This window comes from Haliotis asinina, chromosome 7 (assembly GCF_037392515.1).
Source record: "Haliotis asinina isolate JCU_RB_2024 chromosome 7, JCU_Hal_asi_v2, whole genome shotgun sequence".
NCBI lineage: Eukaryota > Metazoa > Mollusca > Gastropoda > Lepetellida > Haliotidae > Haliotis > Haliotis asinina.
Window position 1 is genome coordinate 29028024 of NC_090286.1, and position 25610 is coordinate 29053633.

Genomic DNA, 25610 nt, shown 5'->3' on the forward strand with positions numbered 1-25610 from the left:
TTTTGAGGCAACAGACTATAAGGCTAGCGGTTGAGTGCTTCTGCTTTTAGAAAATACATAACACACAAAATATGTGTATAGTTCAAAAACTACACATAGTTTTAAAAACACACACAGATAAAGCAAATTAATTTTTTAATGGAAGAGATATTTCTGTACCTCAATGAAACCAAAGTCATAGGCACCACCGTCCCTCTTTGAGATCAGCTCCACATAGAACAACAATGCATTCTTCCTGACTGTCTTGAAATGTAACGATACTGTCAAATTCTGCAGCATACGAGTGTTATGTCGCAACATCGACGACGACCTGGGGAAGGTGAAAGGGATCTCTTGGGTGGGGTCACACTTAAATTGCGGGGTGGCGCCTCCATGGTAAGCACACTGAGAGTTTGCGGTGCGGAGGCCGTGGAGGACTGAGAAGTCATTGAAATAGACGTTTCTCAAACATCCCACAAACGTCTGCGTCACCTGGAGACCTGTAACAAATCAAGACAGTCAACATTATGGGGGTCTTGATGGAATACACTGGTTACTGTGATACTAGGACTAAAAGTTGATTGGATGAGTGGATCAAGTCTCAGACTGATGATTAGGTGCCTTAATCTTCAAACCTCTTTGGGTTGAGTCGAATCCAGTTTTTGACCCAAAAGTCTCAAGAGTTTGTCAAGACCTGAGGAAGGGGTAAGAAGTGGACCAGGAACATCGTGTTATACAATAAATAAAAAGTTGCCATCCATAAAAGTGTCTCATAGATTCAGCAGTTTCTAAATGCCTCTCAAAGTAAGGTCCTTACTCGCCTCCACACAAAGTTAGTGATCCAACCTACTCAGCTCACTGCGAGTCCCAAGGACAAAGTGTAATTTAAAATATAGCATATGTTACATTTAACCTCTTTCTAAAAGGCACTCAGTCTTCAAATAAGAAAAGGTTTGAGGAAATCATTTTTGCAGCAAACACTATCATCCTAATCTAATACACAAACCAACACAATCTGTATCGGCAGCAGCGACCTATCATGTTTCATTAGTGTGAGTGATTCAATTATCCAAGAAGCAGATTATTGCGTTAATTTACGACAGTAATTATCAACAGTTATCTGCATGTGTATAAACACTGAAGCTGGTCAGTGAGAGCCACTCAATTAGTAAGTGGCTAGATCGTTACTTTTCTGATAACAATTGAAAGAGAAACAGACTGCTCATGCCTTTCTTTGTGAGTTGTTACAGTCAGTGAGTGAGCAAGTGAGCGAGTAAGTGAGCGAGCGAGCGAGCGAGTTAGTGAGTGAGCGAGTAAGTGTATTTAGCTACTATTTAGTAAGTACATATTGATCCATCAACTGCAGTAATAAATCAAAACAAGGAAGATTCACTTAGGGGATGGAATCTAGAGACAACGATGATGACGACGACGATGATGACGACAGCAAGGCATCCCACAGGGTACATGGCACTACAAGCTAATGCTCAAACAACTACACTAACACATAGTTCGAAGCAGTGGCATTTGAATATTGAAACATTGAGAAATTCCTTGAACTTTTGAGGGCATTGTAGTAGTTTGTATACTGTGAACATATGTTATTCAAATGCTGAAGTATATGCAAATAATACTCTCTTAATTAGAGTTTGGAAAACTTGAAGCATGTCTACATTTTCTTATGTTGTTTCAATATTTCAACTTAAGCATTAGGCCAGACCAATTATATTTCTTGTTTTATGTATTTTTCTTTTAAGTTTACATTTTTGGTCAGTAAAAATAACGTAATTTATTACTTGAGCGGGGAAATACCTTTTCTTATTCTTAAAAAAGACCAGCAGATCCACAGAACAAGAAATACAATTGGTCTGGCCACACATGATCGATAATATTGGTATTCACAGTTAAAGATCTATAAACTAACCAAAACATTAAGGGACCATGCATGTATTGGTTTATTATTTGTTGTGAAGACATCCCTCAATTTCATACACATATGCCCAATATATTCCACATCCACAACTTGCTTGTCCAGTGTATCTATCAAATCATTAGCAATGTACATGGCACTGATTGCTCATTAAAATATCTAGCATTCACAGAATCAGCTTGTGTTAAATATTCCTAGCAGCTTATGAGATGGCCTCACCTTTCATGTTCAAGTTTCTGTCTAGTTTAGCTACAATCAAAGAGGGCATCTAATCTCATGTGAAATTTAATCTATCAGAAACAATTTCAATATTTCAATAACAGTTTGAAAAGACAATAATGATGAGTTTGCATCAAGAATGAAGAATATCCATGAAATGACACCTTAATTGTCAGTCATTTAATTTCCCAGAAGCAATTACTGTCACATCCAGCAAATTTTTCTCTCACCGCAATGATTTAATATCTGTACAAAGCCAAACTCCAACAGATTTCAACAGGAGATAGGTTAAAGAATGAAACCTTCATGGGAACTAGAATCTTTGCTCAATTAATTCCATACACACACAGATCTCAATCACTGTCACAACCTGCCTGTCATAAATTAACAATCACTGTCACTGGGGCTGATTTCCTGAGATAGCCAGATATTTATGTCCTGCTGGAGAGGCTTGGACAGTTTGAAATGGTAAGATCGGCCAACTCTCACCATCAGCATCAGTAGTGACTATTGTGAGGTGGACTGACTGATGTCCTGAAATCCATGTTATCTTACAATCACTTAACTGATTACAAATTAAGGGCTGATTTACATTCAGCTTTCGACAAAAGAAGGTCTAATTTAAGATCAAAGAGACAAAATTAGAATGAAGCTTTCTGGAAATGGAAATTTGCATTTTAATCTCATAATGAATTTGGGAATGAGAATTGAGGGAATTTCAATATGATTTATTCTCATTGTATGCTGAGAAGCATGGCATAAAATTATTCAACATCAGTCAAACTTGTGCTTGTCATCATTTGCAATCTGAAACAGTTCACACCTTGAGACAAGCTGGTGGGAAGCACTTAATTAGAGGTTAGCATAATGGTTAAATCCTAAGTAGACAGAGTACTTCAGTGGTCAGATGAATGGTCAGACAATACAATGACCTGTTTAATGGATACAGCTGTCATACAAAGGGATCAGTCGTAAACTGCTGAGAGGAGTACAACCTCATTGTCCATCTTAAATATAGGCTTTACTCTTAATGAATACATGTTGCCACTTTGGAACCATCACCGTTCAGTATCAGTTCACATGGAATATATTATCTCTGTGATTATTGCGACTGACTTCATAATTAGAAGGTCATTTTGAACTACTGAAACACTGCGGATGGTATTGCTCTGAGATCAGACTGCAATGAGATCTCATTAGGCTCCAGTCTCCCTGGAGTGTCTGCTTTGAGCGATGATACTGTAAAAGGTTAACACTAAACTTGAGCCATGAATGCCTCTTCACTCCATGGCTCACCATGGCTCATGAATCCAGTGTCTGTTCAAAGGTACTTCATAGGATATTCATATATATATATACCATACTTCAGTGCAAACTTCACACTAACTATTTAGATTGCCACTGCCTTTTAAGTCTCGACAACAATGTTCAAAGGCTTTTACAGGATTGGACGAACTCATTTAGGGCTTTGTACAGTTTAAGGCCAGACTATCAAATTCAAAGTCTTGCAAGACTGGACTACAAATTTCAAGGCCTTTGAAACAGGAATACCGAATTCAACATCCCTCCTGGCTGGACTACCAAATTCAAGGTGCCTCACAGCTGACTACTAAATTCAAGATCATTCAAGGCTGACTACCAAATTCAAGGACGATAACATAAAATGACTTCAAATAGACATAAATATATGAAAATTTGTCATAAAATTATTCCCCAAATGTTATCTATTCCTTGTTTCCAGGAAGACAGCATTCTACCAACTGCCCAGGCCATAGAAAATATGTGAATATAGAGACAATCATCTTGAACAAATGGCACTATGATCAATCACCATCTTCCTCTGACAATACACCATAATCAGTTGTGATCACAATCTCTGTTCCATTAGAATTCCCTGATGTCCCAATACATTGATATATTTCCCATTCCCTAAAGAATTATGAATCTCTGTGACAATAACCAATACCTAATCTAATGGAAAATGTTTGTTCAAAGGCAATTTGACCTTTATTTATCTTGCAGGATTTGCACAAGCTTATCACGTAACTGGTCCACATCAGAGGAAAGTGCTCACATTTGAGGGCATATTTCTATAATTCCTGCTGCAAGCCAAGAGTCAAACCACTGTAATTCCCCAAAGCGATACAGATTTTATCAGCCGTCTGCTGCAGACAGTGATACCCTGGAGCAGCAGATGACATTATGGTGTCCTCAAACCTGACTTTACATCATCCACTTTCAAAATCTGATTGGCCAATAACTTATGGTTTCAAAAACAAATGGCTATAAACTTTTCAAAATGTTTAAGCAGTAGCACATTAAAAATACAAATGAAACTAACTGAAGACCCTGAATTTCAACAAAAATATCTGCAACTATGAAGATTACAGTCTGTCTCACAGACCATCAACTACATTATTTTCTCTTCCATAGGGTGGTGTTGGGGTAGTCCAGCGGTCAAAGCGTTTGCTTGTAACACCAAAAACCCAGATTCCATTCCACACGACAGTACAAAGAGTGAAATTCTGGTGTCCACCTGGTGTAATATTGCTGGGATATTGCTAAAGGTGTTATAAAACAATACTCACACCCTTATTCCAAGCCCTTTCTGCATTGCTCAAGCCTAGAGGAAACAAGTTTAGATTTCCTCATGCTAAGAATTACCCCTCTCACTTCGGCTTCTTCTCAATTTGAAAGTAATTATTGTTTTTTCCCATTGACATATATTACATATTACAAATTACAAATTACATATATTCAGAAACTAAACGTTAGTCTATCAAGATTTATATAAACACTGTCTTATAATTCTTCCACATATATTTTTAACACCCTGGTCTTGTGTTCAGTCAGCAATCCGGAAAGACTTAGCAAGCAACATCCTGGCCTTGCCACAGAGAGTATGGGAGTATTAAAGAGGCAACCATCTTGTTTGTACTGTGCATCACCCAGCTCCTGACTGTTTGATGTGTCCAAAACTCTGCTGCAGAAGACTGACGTCTTCATGTTTCTTATTAACCTCTATGTTCTGACTCTCATTATTACAGTAAGTCTTGGCTCATTCCCTCCTCATATTACACTCCTTCCTTTTTATTTGTCATTAGTGGAAGAGGGCTTCTCTGAAGTCTTGATCTGGCGTGGGTGACGACTGTGTTTTACATCCTGGTTGAGGCGGGGAGGCGGGAGGTGGTTGTAGTTGCAGATGGTGATGGTTTAGATTATGGGCTTGTTTAACATGGCTACAGACATTATGTTTTCTATTTGTGTTTTAATAGATGAGATGGCTACTAATGCATGGAGATGAATGTATATGCAACAATATCTGAATAAAGGTGCAGAAGGGCTTCCTTCACATCTTAAATGCACACCATCGTCACCCAAACCCCTCCACCCTTCTGACCTCCACCCACTCATACACCCATCACCCATCCAAATCCCTCATGCCATCCAACCTCATCCCGCATATATATGAACTCCCCTTCCAACCTCATCCCACATATATATGAACTCCCCTTCCAACCTCATCCCACATATATATGAACTCCCCTTCCAACCTCATCCCACATATATATGAACTCCCCTTCCAACCTCATCCCACATATATATGAACTCCCCTTCCAACCTCATCCCACATATATATGAACTCCCCTTCCAACCTCATTCCCACAAATATATCCCATTTGTCTCCTCCCCTCTCCCAACCCTACCGTCTTCACCCTTCTGACCTCAGCCACACACATAATCCATCCCAAACCCCTCCAACTTAGCTCGACCTCAACCAACTCATACATCTGACCAATCCATCCATTCACTCAATGAGTTCTACTATGACCATTTGTGATCCAAACCTTGATTGCCTGAAACTAACAGCAGATCCAGGACTTCCTTCTTCCATGAATCACCTCCATTCATCGAGGATCACTGACTCCATGTACAGCAGGTCTCACAAGGACAGTCTATACACAAGGTTATCAGTTTCAAATACTCACATCCTGCTCATCAAACTCCACTTTTAACAACTCTCACTTAATACAATGCTTATGTCTCTGACCCTTGGTGAAACGTCCGGCCAATTTCACATTCAGTCAGGAACATCACTTGCCCTTTATTCTGCTGGATCAAACAAAATTCTTATAAACGGTAAATGATACATCATTATCATCAAATGGTACAACCATCCATCCAATGCTGGACATGAATTCCACGATTTGTCTGATATCTGTCGTAGAAATGGGGCAGTATAAGCGGTTACTGATATTAGTACTAGTAGTGGTAGCAGCAATAGCAGTAAGGGGTAGTGGTAGCAGCAATAGCAGTAAGTGGTAGTGGTAGCAGCAATTGCAGTAAGGGGTAGTGGTAGCAGCAATAGCAGTAAGGGGTAGTGGTAGCAGCAATAGCAGTAAGGGGTAGTGGTAGCAGCAATAGCAGTAAGTGGTAGTGGTAGCAGCAATAGCAGTAAGTGGTAGTGGTAGCAGCAATAGCAGTAAGTGGTAGTGGTAGCAGCAATAGCAGTAAGTGGTAGTGGTAGCAGCAGCAGCAGCAGCAGCAGCAGTAGTAACAGCAGCATGAATAGTAGTGGTAGTGGTAGTGGTAGCGGTAGCAGTTGCAGCAGTAGCAGCAGCAGCAGTAGTAGTAGCAACAGCAGCAATTATGTATGTACTTTTGCCCCAGCCCTTATACACTATGTGCAAGCATTAACTTTATTATCTGGTCAATGGATTCTCATTCTCAGCTCCCTAGAGAGTATACAACATACACTGCCTTTCCCAGCACTTGATTAACTCCCATATTATCATCTCATGCAACTAGGGCCCAGTTGTATGACTGCTAGGCTACAAGCAGCATGTTTTGAGCACCAAAAGAGATTCAACATTGCTGAATTAATTCAGAAGGGGGAAGCTTTCAGAAGTCAAACTGACGAACAATCCGTACAGCTACTCTTCATTATCAACATTGCTTAACTTGACATGATTTGTGCTGTGCCTGCTGTGCACAGGACTGCAAGTAGCCACATTAGGGACTTACGACATAAAATCATAAGAGTTTCAAAATGACACCAAAATCCTGATTGTTGCAATAGCATATCATCCCTTTGATTCCATGATAAGCTAATAACATAAAGCTTCTACATCATACAATGTATCACACCATGTTTATTACCATACATACATCAAATGGACAATCATTCAGTTGTGGAGAATTTTGATGATTCAGTACTCAATTCAACATCTTCAAAGCATTTTCCAGCAAGCTATCTCGTCTGACACAGTACAGACCCTTTTGAAGTCTGGCAAACATCACAATGCGACAGATCAACAGCCACACACAGACATTCAAGCAGTAAAATATATATCTGAGATTTGGAACTCTGACAGAGTGACTTAGATTTTGAAAGTATTTCAGCTGTCATGTTGTGTCATCTTGAAAGTAACCATTTGCTTCCACCATTCTTGTTAAACAGTTGACAAAAAGTAGTTCTGCAACACTGGTAAATTCTTGACCGAGGTGAGCGAGTAACTTGAGTTCAGTTACATGCACGTCTTCCTCTTGTGGAAGAAAGCCTACATCTTAACATTGTGAATACATGTCCTTGGGCATTTACTGTATGGAGTGACAAATCATAGGTCTACTTGGGTGACAAGTTTCTTTTTGCAGCACAATCAATCTATTTACAATCATGCATTTCAGTTTTTGACATTAACAGATGTTTCATATATGCTAATGTTTTTTACCACCACAAATAATGATACATGTATAGACAGGTCATAGTCATACAAAAAACATCCTGTTCGATGAATCAGAAACATGTACAACTTGTCAAATTCTCACTTCGTGCACTCAGCTACCTACCTTGTATTATAATAAACTAATCATTCCTAAAGCATCATCAAAAACAGAAGGAATTACACAATCAAGCACTCTTCAAATTTAAACACTTTTTCAAATCTATGAAAAGTAGTTGTCAGGAAGGACATCAATATATGGATGAACAACTTAACTGCTGTGAGAGGAACGTTTCGGTGTAGATTCTAACACTGTTATCAAGCAAGACTTAGTATTCGAACCAACAATGAAATGTCGCTCTCACAGCAATAAAGAGGTTGTTTATTCATCTATAGTTATCCTTCCTTACTAATCTAACTTCTAAATGCCTCTCAAAGAAGTCACAATAACTGATATAAATATTTCACTAAAGGAGTACTTAAATCATTATGGTTATCCATGGGCTACTGGACATACTTTTTGTTGATGTCCAGCTGTTAAAACACTGATCTTCTGCACCCCTGCAAGATGTGAATCACTTTTGGTGAAACCAACATGCATCCTATCATCCTGACAACAAACCATTATCATCTGAAAGCTGACCCCCAACACCACTGGCATGTAGTGGGCTGCAACTCTATACAGGTAATTACAGCTAAGGGATGGATACTTTCTCTCATATTCAAGTTGATGAGATAGTTCTGATACATAACAGCACTGGTCAGAAATCAATTTGCCTTCTGTTTACAGGACAGACATCCTTGAAAGCCAAATATTTCAGTTAATCAGTCATAAAAGGTCTTCCACCGAATAACTGATTGCTCTCCAGAGTCATTCATCTTGACCAGAACAACTGAAGTAGCAAATACACATATATTGAATTACTTTCAACAAGCATGGAGTGATCAACAAGACATGAACCAAGACAAGATGGAGGCAAGACATGGGCAGATTATCTACCCAAAGAAAAAACTACACAGTGTTCCCAGGCTTTTGTTTTATTTTTCAAAGAATGAACCACACACATTCGGGTGATTGAAATAGATTTCACATTTGTCCACCTTTGTTTATTGTTTGAATCTTGCACTGGGCAGTTCTACAGTGGTATGATGGTGGTTTGTAAATAATCAAGTCTACTACAGACAATCCAGTGACTGAAATCATGAGCACCTATATACATAATTGGAATACAATGACAAGCCAACCAATTCCACAAGCATGACCCCCCTCACCGCAATCTTATGATAAGTATGGGTTGCTGAAGATCAAGTGTAACCTGGATCTTCAAAATGGAATTAGACGAACAGCTTCAAAACCTTATCGTTTCATTCACAATTTACTATAAATGTGGAAACTTGCTTCCTGACATCTTCATCCATCATTTCAAGCCACTTGTGTCATAAAGTCAAGGTCAAGGTCAAGCCTCAACAAGCCCAGGATTGATGATGTCCAACCTTTGAACCCATTCTTTGACACTTCAAAAATGGAAGTACCCATCCGATAAACATCTGATTTTGACAAATCCTCCCCTTGTCTACAAGAAGCTGTGATCAATAACCAGCCTAAGTGAGGAGATATTAAGGAGGTGACGACAGATACTTAGCGTGGAACACAGTGCCTGTGTTGAGTGGAGTGTGCCTAGCTCAAAGCAGTGACTTTGTGGTCAGACACCATTAGGCCAAAATAAATTAATTTTTCATCCCTGTCTGCCTCAGCGCCAAACCGTGTCTATGATTGTACTCCTGTACCAAAAATGGTGTCTAAGACTGTATTTTTGTCCCAAACATTGTCAAAGACAGTATTATTGTCCCAAATAGTGTCTAAGATAGTACTCTTGTACTTAACAGTGTCTAAGATTGTATTCTTGTCCCAAAGAGTGTCCAAGATTGTGGTCTTGTACAAAACAGAGTCTAAGATTGTATTCTTGTCCCAAACAGTCTAAGAGTATTTTCTATATCAAATTGTCTGAGATTATATTCTTGTACCAAACTGTGTCTCCGACTGCATTCTTGTTCCGAACAGTCACAGACTGCATTCTTGTACCAAACAGTGTCTGTTTAGTTTCACACTGCACTCAGCAATATTTGAGCTATATGGCAGCACAAACAGTGCCTAAGATTGTAGTCTTGTATCAAACGAGAAGTCTTCTCAGAAGGTATTCTTGTCCCTAGTGCCTACAGATGAACCAACTGCTGTTCCTGTACTTGTTCACTTACATTAGATACTAATTTCTGTTATCATTTGGTGGTACAAAATGTCTACAACAGGTACATGTCAAAACAAATACCACTTGGTACTAATTAAGGGCAAAAGTGGTAAAAACCAGGAATGGACCACACATAAAATGATTGAAGACACTGGCTATTCTGGATAAGGCTGAACATGTCCTCCCACTCCTCTATTTCGGACAAGTTTGCATCAATTGTAACTTAGCAACATCATCATGACCAAGTCATTAAGAATCAGATAGCTTCATATACTTAGTGAGATCCCTTATCTTGTTTCCTAACTCAGTGGAACCGTCAAAAAACATGTTCCTTTCCATCTTTGTCATCTAAACTGCTATGTTTAAAGCCTCACAAAACATAACTGTTGTGTGTTTAGCAGATGACTTCAACCATTACTTAAAAAGAATTTTTTGGGTTTTTACAATGCTTTGCCTAACCTTTGGGGCAATTCAGGGTGAAATCTGATAATCAGTTTTGAGTGGCCCTAGTTTGAAGGCTTCCTGAAGTGAAACCTGGGGTGTTATTACTGACCACAATATTCCTTATTGTCTTGCCCTGACCTTCTGCAAATGACCTTCAGAGGAGATTGGTCACGGCACTTGACTGGTCATGTCAAGGACTTCTGATGGTCAGTTTGCCTTAGTAAACATATTTAGTTACATTGAGATGCACTGGCAACAAGTAATGGCAATGTAATGTCCCTGGTATGACCAAGTGTAGATACCTGGACTGAGGGAGTTCCAGGTACACCAAGCTGGTGAGACTCTAGTTTAGTTTAAGTTAAGGTTTAAATGACTTTTTAGTCAACAATTCTGTCATACTTTAATTCAAAGGAGTGAGTTTAGTTTTAGGCCACATTTGGCATTTCCACTGTTGGGGACACCAGAAATGAGCTTGATATATTGCACCCATGTTGGAATAGAACCCTGGTCTTTCGCATGACCAGCAAATGCTTTAGCCACTAGCTATAGGTTACCTCACTGCCCCTAAATTCAAAGGATATATTAATGACTTGAAAATTTAACAGCATCCAATATCATCTTCTGCTAAAGGTACCGATGACCAACAGAAGAATATTCATCTAAAGTGTCAAAGCCATAATGTCTCCAGATCTCAGGAAGTACCTCATATTATGACCCTGAGTATACATTGAAAACAGAAAATGAGCCTGTATGTCTTCTTAGCAACAAACACGTCAGTGAATGACAGAGACCGAGCGTACTTCATCTCCTTATGTCAGCCTGTCAGCACTGTGTGGCATCTTCTTACTGGAACATTATTCCACAGACTATAAATCTCTGTCTATTGGAATCTCAGGGCCACAGTGACCCACATGATGTGCTCAGACACTGATGCTCTGGAGACTGTTCACCACCAGGCCTCAGCTGAATGCTGTCTGTTTATATGGTTTAATCAATCAGGATTATAGACAGGTTTCATTACACCTTGCTACAGAAGTGGACCATAATTGAGTTTATCATGGTATAGTCAGATAGGATCCTGTATGTAACTGTCCTTGGTGTCATGACTGACTCAGCCTTCAAAGACTCTAGTTGGGATGAAACAGCTCTGATGTGGTTCACACTGTGGTTCACTCTGTGGTTGCGCTGTGGTCCATGCTGTGGTTCATGCTTTGGCTCACACTGTGGTTCACACTATGGTTCATGCTGTGGTTTAAAGATGGGGCTTAGCATGGATACTGTATTTATGTACCAAGATGCATGCATGTGTGGATGATTGTATCAGTTTGGGTTAATGTAGGTTTTGAATGTATTCTTCCCTACTAAAGCATGATAAGCGGGGAAAGAGAGCGACCAGATGAGTGACAGATTGTGTGAGTGGGTATGGGTGAGTGGGTGGTGTGATGGGTGGACGGGTGAGTTGGTGGGTGTATGGGTGGGTGAGAGAGTGGATTAATTGGTGGGTGAGTGTGTAAGAGGTTTAATGGGTGGGTGAGTTGGTGGATGGACAGGTGGGTGGGTGACCAAGTGGTTTGATGGGTGGATGGGTGAGTGAGTTGGTAGGTGGGCAGATGAGTGAGTGAGTGTGTGGGTAAATGCACGGGAAGATGAGTGAGTTTGGTATAACTCTACTTTAACATATTTCCAATATCCGAGAGCAAACTTATAACTTATGTAAGTCAATATCAGTGTATAAGAGCTACTATAGCACTAGCATGAACAACTTACAAAACGAGGCCCTGGTGCAAGACACTCCCAAGAAAAGTAGCCACAGAGTTCAGTAACCCATGAAATCAATAATGTCAGCACACAGCAATGAAACCCAGGTCTACATGAATATCCATGTACACTTCATCAGCAAAGTGACGACGGATGAACTATTGATCATCTTCCAACTGATAACGGTTATTGTCAATCCAAACCTCCATTGTTCAGGTCATAAATTGATATCATGTTCCCTTGAAGTCTCTCTATATTCTTCAAAAACGATCCCTTAGGTATGAACCAGCCTTCTCCTGACGTATTTACAACATCGTGGGAGTTATTGGAAGCTCAGAGCCACCAAAAATCTCGCCCAGAATGTTACAGCACAAAGGCTGTGAATAAATTAACTCTTGGGCATGTCATCCGGAACAGATAATTATGCATTGTCATTTTCAACCCCTTAATGCACTCCTGGCCAAGTTCTGGAACTAATTTGAGAAATTCAAGATGCCTTTTTTTGTAATTGGGATCGAAATGCAATTACTGTTTGGAGTAGGGCATCCAAACTTTGTGGACATCTCAAGGCTAAAGAACTCACCCCGAGTTTCAATAAATGAACAATAGGCTCACATGAATTCCGAAATTTTGCACATGAAAGATGCAGCACAGCTGATCAAAATCAATTCACTTCTATAATTATGTTTCACTCTGCCCAATCAAATCAAAACATAATCACCTAGATATTGAAACAGAAAATGTAAACACATTTAAAACCTTTTTCCAGCAAGGTTGATTAGTCTGAATTTGATTCAAGAGAAATTTAGGAAATTTCCTGTAGAGGAAAGTTCAAGAGATGCTTACATGCCCAGTGCATCAGGTCAGTAAACAACTGAGCCAGGGTACTATTGAACAAATCAACACCACTACAAGTTACAGTGACCTTAGCACCAAGACTGATGTGTAAAACGGAACCCAGTACCAGAAAAGCAAGTGGCTGATACGAGAAATGTCCCATTGCCAGCCGTGCCGCTGTACAACTATAATACTGCAGGTTACAATGATCTTAGCACTTAGATTGATCTGTAAACTGGCACCGGGGACAAGACAAGCAAGTGGCTGATACAAGAAATATCCCATTGTCATCGGTGTCATACAACCTTAGTGCTGAGATTGATGCAAAAAAACGGAACCCAGCAACAGACACAAAGGTGGCTATTTAAGTAGAAATGTCCCATTGCCATTGGTAAGGCTGTACAACCATAACACTGCAAGTTACAATGACCTTAGCACTGAGATTGATGTGTAAAACGGAACCCAGCACCAGAAAAGTAAGCGGCTGATACGAGAAATGTCCCATTGCCAGCCGTGCCGCTGTACAACCATAACACTGCAAGTTACAGTGACCTTAGCACTGAGATTGATGTGTAAAACGGAACCCAGCACCAGAAAAGTAAGCGGCTGATACGAGAAATGTCCCATTGCCAGCCGTGCCGCTGTACAACTATAACACTGCAAGTTACAATGACCTTAGCACTGAGATTGATGTGTAAAACGGAACCCAGCACCAGAAAAGTAAGCAGCTGATACGAGAAATGTCCCATTGCCAGCCGTGCCGCTGTACAACTATAACACTGCAAGTTACAATGACCTTAGCACTGAGATTGATGTGTAAAACGGAACCCAGCACCAGAAAAGTAAGCGGCTGATACGAGAAATGTCCCATTGCCAGCCGTGCCGCTGTACAACTATAACACTGCAAGTTACAATGACCTTAGCACTGAGATTGATGTGTAAAACGGAACCCAGCACCAGAAAAGTAAGCAGCTGATACGAGAAATGTCCCATTGCCAGCCGTGCCGCTGTACAACTATAACACTGCAAGTTACAATGACCTTAGCACTGAGATTGATGTGTAAAACGGAACCCAGCACCAGAAAAGTAAGCGGCTGATACGAGAAATGTCCCATTGCCAGCCGTGCCGCTGTACAACTATAATACTGCAGGTTACAATGACCTTAGCACTGAGATTGATGTGTAAAACGGAACCCAGCACCAGAAAAGTAAGCGGCTGATACGAGAAATGTCCCATTGCCAGCCGTGCCGCTGTACAACTATAACACTGCAAGTTACAATGACCTTAGCACTGAGATTGATGTGTAAAACGGAACCCAGCACCAGAAAAGTAAGCGGCTGATACGAGAAATGTCCCATTGCCAGCCGTGCCGCTGTACAACTATAACACTGCAAGTTACAATGACCTTAGCACTGAGATTGATGTGTAAAACGGAACCCAGCACCAGAAAAGTAAGCGGCTGATACGAGAAATGTCCCATTGCCAGCCGTGCCGCTGTACAACTATAACACTGCAGGTTACAATGACCTTAGCACTGAGATTGATGTGTAAAACGGAACCCAGCACCAGAAAAGTAAGCAGCTGATACGAGAAATGTCCCATTGCCAGCCGTGCCGCTGTGCAACTATAACACTGCAGGTTACAATGACCTTAGCACTAAGACTGATCTGTGAAATATTACCGAGGACAAGAAAAGCAAGTGAATGATACAAGAAATGTCCCATTGCCATAGAAATATTAAGATATGCAATCATCTAAATCACCAGGCTGACAAGAAGTATAGATTAGTATGGACCTAATCTAACTTGTCATTCCCTTGGAATGTCAATCCTTCAAAGTTGCAGCAGGTTAAAACGAAAGACCATTTCAGTTCATATATAACAGACACATTGGCACATCCATGGATTCACCAATAGTCAGAGTCCTAATGTCTAATCAAAATAATAAATCATCACAAGCAGACGCAGAAACTCATTTTATGAACTGCTCTTTATGATGATATACCTTGGGAAAGTTTCTAAAACTACTTGCCTTCATCATGTCTCGAGTATGTCTTAATAATTGGGCCTTTGGTTTGCATGATAAGAATGCTCGTTTCTAAACCTGCAGTAAGTTTGTGTAAAATTGATGAGCAAATCAAGATCCCCATCCTTGAATCAGGAGCGTCCCCACAGCCGTAAAAATGTCCATTAGCAATGAGATTCTCATCAACATCCAGTAACAAATGGCTGATTAAGGACACCAGAATATCAAAAGTAGAACCACATCTTCTCTCCAGTCTTCCCCTAGGAGTAGGGAATAATGATCGTTTTCATCTCTAATTAAAACAATTTATAACCTCCTGCACAATGCCTCTTGACCAGTGCATTCAGTGGTCAACAGTTTGACCAATCAAATGGGTTTGTCTGGACGACTGTCTGGACATCACTGACCAGCCCTTCAAAGACAAAGATAACTTGATGACTGGGCAAGCATTAAACCACTAGCAACGGTCAGAGTTATGTGGCAGTTTTCTGTTGAAATATTTCACCAAAGCTTTGGGTAACTGTGGCATGGACTATCAGGTGAAATGGCTTGAACATGAAGGAGAACATTTTACCTGAAATTTGGTCTTGGTTCATTAAAGAAAATGAAATTTTCTTCACTAAAACCAGTAAAACATATTTGGCATTTTTCTTTCTTACTATTTCACCACAACTTTGGCTTACTTTGACATGGACTATCAGAAGAAATGGCAACATGAAGCAGAAAATATATATTTGAAACTAGTTCTACATTCATTCAAAATGATGAACTTGTGTGCATGCAAACGCATTGCTGTCTGCCCTGGGCCTCCTTCCACAGAGTGGTCATAGCAACGTGATCATTGCCGTCTGCCCTGGGCCTCCTTCCACAGAGTGGTCATAGCAATGTGATTATAGCCCTCATACTTTAGTACAGATTTATGATCATCTCAGCTCTGCAAAAGCTTTGTGGAGTGACTGAGTATCACCAACCAGCTACAAAACCATGCAAGCTTCATGGCACAAAGCTTATACAGCTGTTAATATTTTGGCTGCTATCAACAAGTTGAGGACAATGATACAACCACCCCGCAAATTCAAATTTCCCCTTCCCATCAAATACATGCATCTTCATTTTACTAAAATACTTGTTCATATGGCAATTTAAAGAACACAAACCTTCACAATCACTCATCCACAAAAGAAGGCTTAAATTCTCAGCATGTACCTTCTTTGAAGAATTCAAAAGTCTTTGTCACCTTGGCCTTACTCACATTATTTCCTTGATTCAAGAACTTTCTGGTTTCAGGGAATAATGTAACACATAAGCAGAACACTCACCTTCCACACCAAACTGAAATAATTAACGCCCTGCTGTCTTTGATCTCGTGAAAGTTGGAAAAATAAAAGGAAGTCTTGCCAAATGAGTTATTAATGATGCTAGCATTGTTACACTCTCATTCCACAATCAACTGAAAAATATATTTCATTTTCGCATTGTTCAAATGATACTTGCACTTAGAACACACATCAATTGTGAATGAAAAGAATTGCTGGATGGATGAGATCATCCATAACTATTAACACTATTCTGACATACAGTAGTAAAGTTCAGTCAGCATCATGTCTTCAAAATGGCCTCCATTTAAAGATTTCTCACAAAACATCCTTCATTTTGGGACTTCTCATGAACCACCATTGCACATCCTTTGAATTTAATCAATCAAAACTTTTGATACTTCTCCCGAAATGAATTCAATACAAAATGGTTCTTTGCAAGCACTGCTCTTCCTTCATGCAGTAAGGGATAATCCATTTCCTGTATTGATTGACAGCTCCACTACTTCAGAATGTTGTCGCTGGTGGTTATTTCATGTGTAGGAAAGAGAAGCTAATTTCATCCATAACACAACAAGACCATGATGGACTACGACAGTACTCTTTGACCAGCTGGGTTTACAAAGTCTTGCTTGCTCGTTCATTTCAAAGAAAGAATTTTCAATAATTATTCCCAGAATCTTTTGAGAGTGAAACATTGCTTGAAAACAGCGATGTTTTCAAGGGACATGAGAATTTTATTTTAGAATGTTTTTTATAATGTTTTTCTTAAAGGTAATGATCTTGAACTATGGCAAATATCAAAGAACAGTAAGGATGATAATATAGTTCATGCTTCATCAAGCAGGCTAAAGGTTAACAGGCTGTGACATGGAAGATCTTTTGAAATAAATAGTCTGAAACTATTGATTTCACTTTCTTTGCATGATCAGTGAGTGAATGAGTGAGTTAGTTTTACGCCACACTCAACAATGTTCCAGCCATATGGAGGAGGCCAGGACCAGACAATCCAGTGATCGCCCTTTATGGCAAGCATGGGCTACTGAAGGTCTATTCTACCCCGGGACCTTCACCGGTCCTTTGTATGAACATGTATGATAATGTAGTATCTGCTACAGCTACCATAACCAATAGTAAACCAGTGATGGGTTGTGTCAGGATTTGTTTGGTTATTGCTTAATGCCACATTCAGCAATATTCCATTGTGGCGGTCTGTAAATAATCAAGTCTGGTCCGGACAATCCAGTGATCAACAGCATGGGCATCAACCCAGTCAACAAAGTCAGCAAGCCTGTTGTGACAAGCAAATCTTTCGAAGTCCTCTACCTTTAAGTACCCTTTAAACAAGGACAATGTATTATTCAAGACAGTGTGACTTTAGTAAGCGAGTTTAGCAATATTCCAGCAATATCACTACATGGGGTCCAGAAATGGGCTTCACGCATTGTACCCATGTGGGGAATCAAACCCAGGTCCCTTGCATAACATGTGAACGCTTTTAAGGCTATTTCACCCCTCTTAAAGATATTTTGAGCTAGTCATGAATGTAACTACATTATTGTAACAGCCTGTGTGTAACCATGTAATCTAGTCTAAGCAATAAACCGGTCGTCAATAGCACGAGTGACAATCAACAGTAAACTTCATAGACACACTTTTATCCTCATAATTCCCTTTTTAGTCTATGATGAAGACTAGAAACTTACGCTGATCCTGTGGTCCCTGGTCAGCACAAATTCATCAGGACTACTAAATGATAAGTTTGCAGTGGTCCTGGTGGCCAGTGACTTTTTAAAGTAAATCTGTTGATGTTATTTAGGACCAGTAAAGTACAAACATGACCACCAATTATTGTCCATTCACTGGTCCTGTGGTCTAGTTGGAAATTTTAAAAGGTTTCTTTCCCTGAAGATACTAAAACGATAGAAAGAAGAATCATTTTAGGATACTTACTGTGTTTTTATCTTCTCCTGCAACTTAAAACCATTTTCAATTTAAAATTCAATTTACCTCTTGTTTCCACAAAGTTGTGTCCACCTCCAAAGTAGACCTTGGGATCAAGTGTCATGAAATACTGGCTTCCATTGATGAGCTTGTGATGCCGTTCCCCATCCAGATACACCTCTACATCTCTCTTGGAATGGCTGATTGTCACGTTGTGCCACCTGAAACAGCAAAACACTGCATGCACACATTGTACAGGGAAATAAAACCTGACATGGTTCAAAGAATTGGTTTCTTTGCACAGAAGATGTCTTTCTTTATGTCAGTTTCTTTAACATCCCTTTTAATGTAGTCTGAATAGGTTGAACAGGCTCTCCTTAGACAATACTTGCTTGTATCGGACTTGCATGTTGCAGATACTTTCCCCCCCCCAAAAAAACCCAAGGAAACATTGGTCTTGATGTTGATCTAATAGAAAAAAAATTAGGAAATTTCTAGTGTTTTTTTCAAAGGATATATTTCAAGGTCAAACTTGAAAATATAACAGCAAACTGACTTTCTGAAAACAGACAAGATTTAACAAGAAACTTTAATGGCATTTTCTGTCATGAAAAACAGAAATAAGATCTATTCCAGAGAATAGTAAACGTAAATATATTATTTTGCCCTGCACCTACGACATCCCCAACCCTGAACGTTTTTCCACGTGTCAAAATAAAAATCACCTTTTTTCTGGGACATTATGCATACAATATAGTCATTATAATACAAGTCTATGAGTCTACAAATTGAATGAAGTAAGTCAGTTGATGTGAGTCAGTCCTAAAAGATAAGGATAAAATTATCCATTGTGGCAATGAAGAAAAAATTCCCAATAAATCAACAAAACAAAGAATAACAATCAAGATTTGCAACATACAGAAATAAACATTTCAAGAAAAGAATAATTACTGATAACATGTTCTGGAATGTTCTAACCAACCTATTTCAATTATATAAATGATTGATATGAACATTGCCTGAAGAACATTTACAAAAATCAGTATTACTGCTCTTCAACACTAACCAAAGCACTCATCGCCATCTTAGATATTTTCAAAAGAAATGAAGCTAATATCTGTAAAAATACGGCGACAGAAGACCTGGCTGATAGCATGTTGAAGAATTACTCAGTAAATGTCAGATTATCAACTTTCATTCTGTACGTGTTAAAAATATATCTCAGAAAGGTCGAAGCTGAAAACTCTTTTCCAGTAATACTTGAAGAGCTAAATGTAACTATTTTTGCCCTTACCATTTCTGTTTAGGTACTCTAAACAAGAATCAGCTTCTTAGGGGTAAACTTTTCAATATGATAAAATTTCAGAACATACATACTATTTCAACTTTGACATAATGTCTCGTTAACTATTGTTAAATAATGTCTTTCAAATGCTGGTTCATTAACAGAATTGAAAGTCATTAAAGTTTACCAACGTTTACACTTATATCTATATCAGCTTTGTATGCAAAGTAAAGAAAGTGACAAACAATCACACGTTACTGTACGAGATGATCACAGCATTACAAGAAGTAACAATCCGCACATGCAGAAACACACTCCACATGAACAAACATGTCTCTTCATCAGTAACATCTGTGTGTGGCATGTTACACGCTGAGAAGATTGGGTGGGTGTACAGATTTCAACTTCTTAATTCTTTCAGTACAAAATTTCTACACACATGCAAATATCTTTATTATGCGAACGATAGTGGAAGGATTTGAACTCATCAACACATTGACTGCCTTTAGTGAGTATACAATAGTATCAATTCTTGTCAAATTTGCCAATAAAGGCACAAGAAGCAAACATCTTCTGCCGTTCTTTGCTACCGCCAGGAGACAATTGCTTCTTGAGCCTGTTTTGCCAGCATGTGAAACTTGTTTCGAAATACCACTAACATAGTTACACAATAACTCGTAGTGGCAAATTCGAACAGACAACGATACTCTGAGTATACTCGTGGTGGCAGTCAACATGTTAACTTGAATCTTCCAGAGTGATGTTTCTAAACAGATGCCAATATCTAGCAATTTATTAATTGACAAGGTATGTTCTTCTGCATTTAATGTCACTTTGAATGAATAAATCCATTGAAATCCAAAATATTACTTGTAGGATGAAAGTACCAATATTTGCATCTGCATCAAGGCATTGTAGTGAAAGAAAAAGTAAGTTGAAATCTTTGTCAACTCTTTCCTCACTGTACCAAAACATGAAACGTTAAACATCATCCCAGCCTAGTACCCAAACCCTCCTCCCAATCTAGAGATGCCTCTAACTATGAACAATCCCATAACACCAAAATCTGGAAGGAAGCATGTACGTGATCCCCAAGGAATCATAGACACGATCGTGCTCAGTATGAACTGTTGAATAAAGATTAGAGAAATAATCCATTACCTTCGGGGGAAACTAAAATCATACATTTGTGGAAATTTGTACACCATCCCTGGTAATGATGGAGATATTGCTTTGCTGGCTCTCCATGAGGAGTAGGTAAATAAAGATACTCTACACCACATTTGATAAGGTTATTCGTCTGATTGGTTGTTTGTACGTGTGGTCATACAAATAGGGCATAATCTGGCCTGGAACTGACGTGTTACTCTTCATTCATCAAAGACCACAAGTAAACATTTACATAAATCTTTGTGACTTGATAGAATGGGAGGTCATACAGTATCTTATTAAATGTTGAGTAGTATTGTTTCACATCATGCATCTGAGAGACATAATTTTGTTCTCAACTTCGCAAGAAAAGACAACAGAAGTCCCTAGGGAACAAAGATTATTCTCATTCTGTGTCTTCTACTGTGTAGTGCCTTTTGTGATACTGCAAGTTTTATGCCGCTATTAACAACATTCCAGCAATATCACCACTCAGCGATACTGCCAAAATTTTCTTCAACTTCGAAGCGTCCCATGATACGTTTTGTGTCATACTGATTGCTAAAATGAATTATCATGTCCAGTCTGGATTGCATCCCAATCACATAACCACATCCTCAAACATCCAATCCTCCAATCAAAAAACATCCATTGTCCAATCAAAATAATTCCACACCTGGAATCTCAGAACATCCCTTGCAAACACTGAGTAGTATATTTACGGTAGGAGCTACTAAATTCTAGCTACTATTGACCCAAACGACAAGTATTTGTTCTCTGAAGGATATGGCTGACATCAGGTCTGTGGACAGAATCTTTCAGACAGCAAATTATCATTAAGAGTAAATTGTTGGGGTGTTTCTAAAAATATATCTGGATTGTTACGGTTAATTTTAGGTAATCAGATTGTTAAAACAATCTTACTGCTCTTTTTCTTATTAGTGGTATGCTATGAAGTGAAAACATAGTTGGGTTGAATGGAGGTTGCTCACACAAATGTAAACACTCGTGTGCAGCAGACGTGCAAACTGGACAAACCTTACCAGCCGCAATTGTTACCAAGGGCTGAGAAAACTAGTAACAAAGTTGGGTACATCTGGATTCGAACCCACAGTCATATTTTGTTGCCCAAAGGTCAAACTTTGCACATCAGGTTGGATCATCTTTAGTTATAAAATCTTCCAAATCCATGGAATTCTGCAAACAGTCACCACTGGTGACAATACAGGTGCCAGTTTCACCTGAAGTCCAGGTGCAATACAAATATTTGAAAGTCTAAGTATACATATATTGTTTACTTTGAAAGGAGACATTTAATCTACCTGGCCTGCTCAGAAATATGCATTCATCTTGCAGAAAACATGCTGTGACCTTAAGATTATATTGTTAAAAATAAAATATTCCATTACATAAACAAAAATGATTGTTAAGATCAATAGAATATTTTCATGAGCATGTTAATTGAAGCATTCATGCAAATTGCTTTCATCATAAAGTGTGCAAGTTTTCATGATACAAAATAAACAGACTAAATCCACAGAGAAAATACTCAGGAATTTATATTAATTCAGAATCATGAACTAGACTTTGACTAAGAATCTGCCAGATGACAGAACAAAAAGGCGAATCATAGCTCCATCGCATACTGTTTGTCTAACATATATATGCCATTATCTTCTATCATTCAATGGCTTAAATGCTGATGTTTAAGCTGAATATAATATTGAGGGTTAACCTACCTTGAACCAATGAAGTAAGAGAGAGCAAACGTGTGCTTTTTGGAATGGTGATCAGTAAGTTTACAATCACCAATTTCATGCAAGGATAACCATTCAAATAAGACTTATGTTTGTAATGAATTCCAACAACAGAAATAGTTTTTTGTGTGTGTGTGTCAGTAAGTCAGTACTTCAATTTAAAAGTGAACCACAAAACTTTGATAACTTGTAAATAAGATGAGGGGAATGACGTTTTTCAAAATATAACATCTGTACAACCAATTTTATTTTACTTTGGTGAAAATTTATCAATTCTTACTAGATTCCTTCACCTCTTTGAAAGATTCTCAAAAGATGTTGAAGAATGTTGAACTACAATATTTACTAAAGGGTATGTCAAACGAATATAGTTTTTCACTGCTTTTTGCGATATTTCAAGCAAATAGCAGAGTTTTGGACGAAATAAGTAGGTTTCACATATAATATAGATGTGCTTAGTGGAACCTGGACCTTGGTGTGAGGTGTAAATGACAAAGACCACTAGGCTTAGGCTACCCACCTGGCCCAGATGATCATATCCTAGCTCTGTTGCAAGAACAAGAAACACTATCTTCCTGAAGGAGTTCAATCACTCTAACAGTTTTGTTTTCAACCCTGCCGAGTAGGCTGGAATTTGGGAGATGTAATTGTTTTTTAAACACTTCATTAATTTTTTTGGTGGGGGTGGGGTGGGTGTGGTGGTGGTTTTTACAATATATATTTCAAGACATATTTTCAAATATTGCTAAATTTTGGCTGGACTTATGAGTCGTCATATAACCCAATCAAAATCATATAAGAAAATCATCTGCAATGTAGATTTCAGAAAACTACATGATTTGCTAAGTGTTTGCTCTCTCCACCTGTCCTTTCTTTATCACTGTGCCCTAGCATTGTGCTTCCTTTCACATGCAAGGTGTGTGTCAAACATGGAATGTGATTAATTTTGATTAACTTGATCAGATTCTTTGTTTTGACTGTATGCTGCCATTTTGTTCTTGGCAAATACAAGTAACATGAGCTGGGATCTGATTGGTCAATATGAGGGACACACAAGGGAGATAACTCAGGTATGTGGTGCACTGAGATGTGATATCCACCCTTGTTCAGCCGGGGTGGAAACTGCACTATGTATAGTAATGAAACTCCCATGATTCAGGAAGCTGTAGTAATATATGACTAATACAATTATTGTTTAACCTACACACATGGGCTAACAAACGTATTTCCTACTAAGGCTATGAAATAAAACAAATTTCTACAGTACACACCTAGAACAAAACCTATACACAATTACTCAGGAAGAGTTTTATGCAAGACACACTCAAACCTGTGTGCTGAAAACTTGTCTGAATATATCTGTACACCTAATAACCCATACACATCCATATTCAACTTAGAGTACACCTGTACCTATACATCTGTCAAAGACTGATCAAAATGTCTACTAAACTAAAGTTAAAAAATACAAAAAAGAAATATATATATAATATCAAAATGGTACTGAATACTTTAACAGCACCTTTTCTTGAGATCCCAATCAGAAAAAATAGAACTGCATGTATGAAATTATGCATTTGAAAGACTGAGCCTGATATGTAAATAAGTACCATATATGGATGTATATAGGAATTGACAGTACCATGCATGTGGAATATTGAAAATCTTGTCATGCTATGATAAAACAACCATGGGACACGATGGATGTGATCCTAATGGTGTGATATCATGAAATAGTCAAATTATATCACTGATTTGTTAAGAATAAAACTTTCAGCATATAAAACATACATTATTTTCCTAAAACATTTGTAGTAAAGAAGATAATTTGTTTCTTAAATTCTTCTTTGAACAGTATTTTAGTTGTATCACGGCCAGTCAACAAGAAGTGGATGGCAGACCTGAAACGATCCAGGTCTTCAATAATTACCATTGTGTTGAGCCAACAAGCATGGCTATGGTGTGAAATACCAAGAAGGTTATTCAGGAAATGGATCTGAACTCCTGATCTGACATGTCTGAGGGAATTAACTCTGTCATGGCATCTGTGTCACCTTTCATGACTGGTCCACCAATGAAAGACTTGTTTGTTGGAAATATGGCCATAATTTTACAGACATATTTCTAGCTTTTCACTTCAGTTCAAGCGTGGCTCAGAAAATCAGTGACATAAAGTGCAAATAATCTCATCAGATAACTCACACATGAGAGTAAGTTTCACTTTAAACATTCTTGAACAGTATGGCAGTTACATCATGAATTGTCTGGTTGATGTGGGATAATAACCCAGACCTATGTTTGTTTTGACATTCAGTGTCACAAATTCAGGGGAGATAATTCCACCGGGTGAGGGCATACTACTAAGGAACTATGAATTAGGGATCGTTTTTCGTTTCCATTTTTCCTGCATGTGTCTGTTTCAACCACAGGATTAAGGCAACCATAATCCAGAAGGAATGTTCACACCTATAATTGTCTCCTTGATGAGGAGGAAACCCAAAGTGATGCTTGTTTCAACATTCAGTGAGGTGATACTGATTAGCATGGCTGAAAACCTAAGGGACATAAATCTAAACTGCAAAATGACATCTGCAGTATTAGGGTACCTGTCCCTTTCACAAGAATAAACTGATGGTATCACATACGGTATCACATACATTCTTTCATATTATGTCACACTTTTCTTATTACATGGTTTACAGATCCATGGCTAATTTTTGCTAAAGTGGGAAAAATAGAATAATCAAAATCAATTTTCAGATAAAAAAAACCAGACCAAAAAATAAGATCCAAACTAAATGATTTAAGATTATTCTTTATTGAAACTGACTTTCTGTTACAAATTTAGCATCCCTGCAAACCAAAATTTCAATACTGAAACCAATAAAATCACTGAAATAATGCTGAAATGAAATGAAATGCTGAAACAAAAGGACAGGTAAAGGGAGGCTACCTACCCTTGACTGACATCAAGGTCAGGTCATTGAAAAAAAAAAT

The 25610-nt window shown here is 38.5% G+C and overlaps 1 protein-coding gene across 6 annotated transcripts in view; it reads right to left on the reverse strand.

Moving 5' to 3' along the window:
• Positions 1 to 25610, reverse strand: part of LOC137291074 (axotactin-like) — a 175883-nt gene that overhangs the window by 27751 nt on the left and 122522 nt on the right. For all 6 annotated transcript variants that reach the window (XM_067822355.1, XM_067822357.1, XM_067822353.1 and 3 more), the window contains exons 7-8: positions 18489 to 18643; positions 160 to 479 (exon numbers count right to left, since the gene is read on the reverse strand). In XM_067822355.1, the coding sequence (XP_067678456.1) occupies positions 160 to 479; positions 18489 to 18643 (475 nt within the window). The remainder of the gene's footprint in view (positions 1 to 159; positions 480 to 18488; positions 18644 to 25610) is intronic.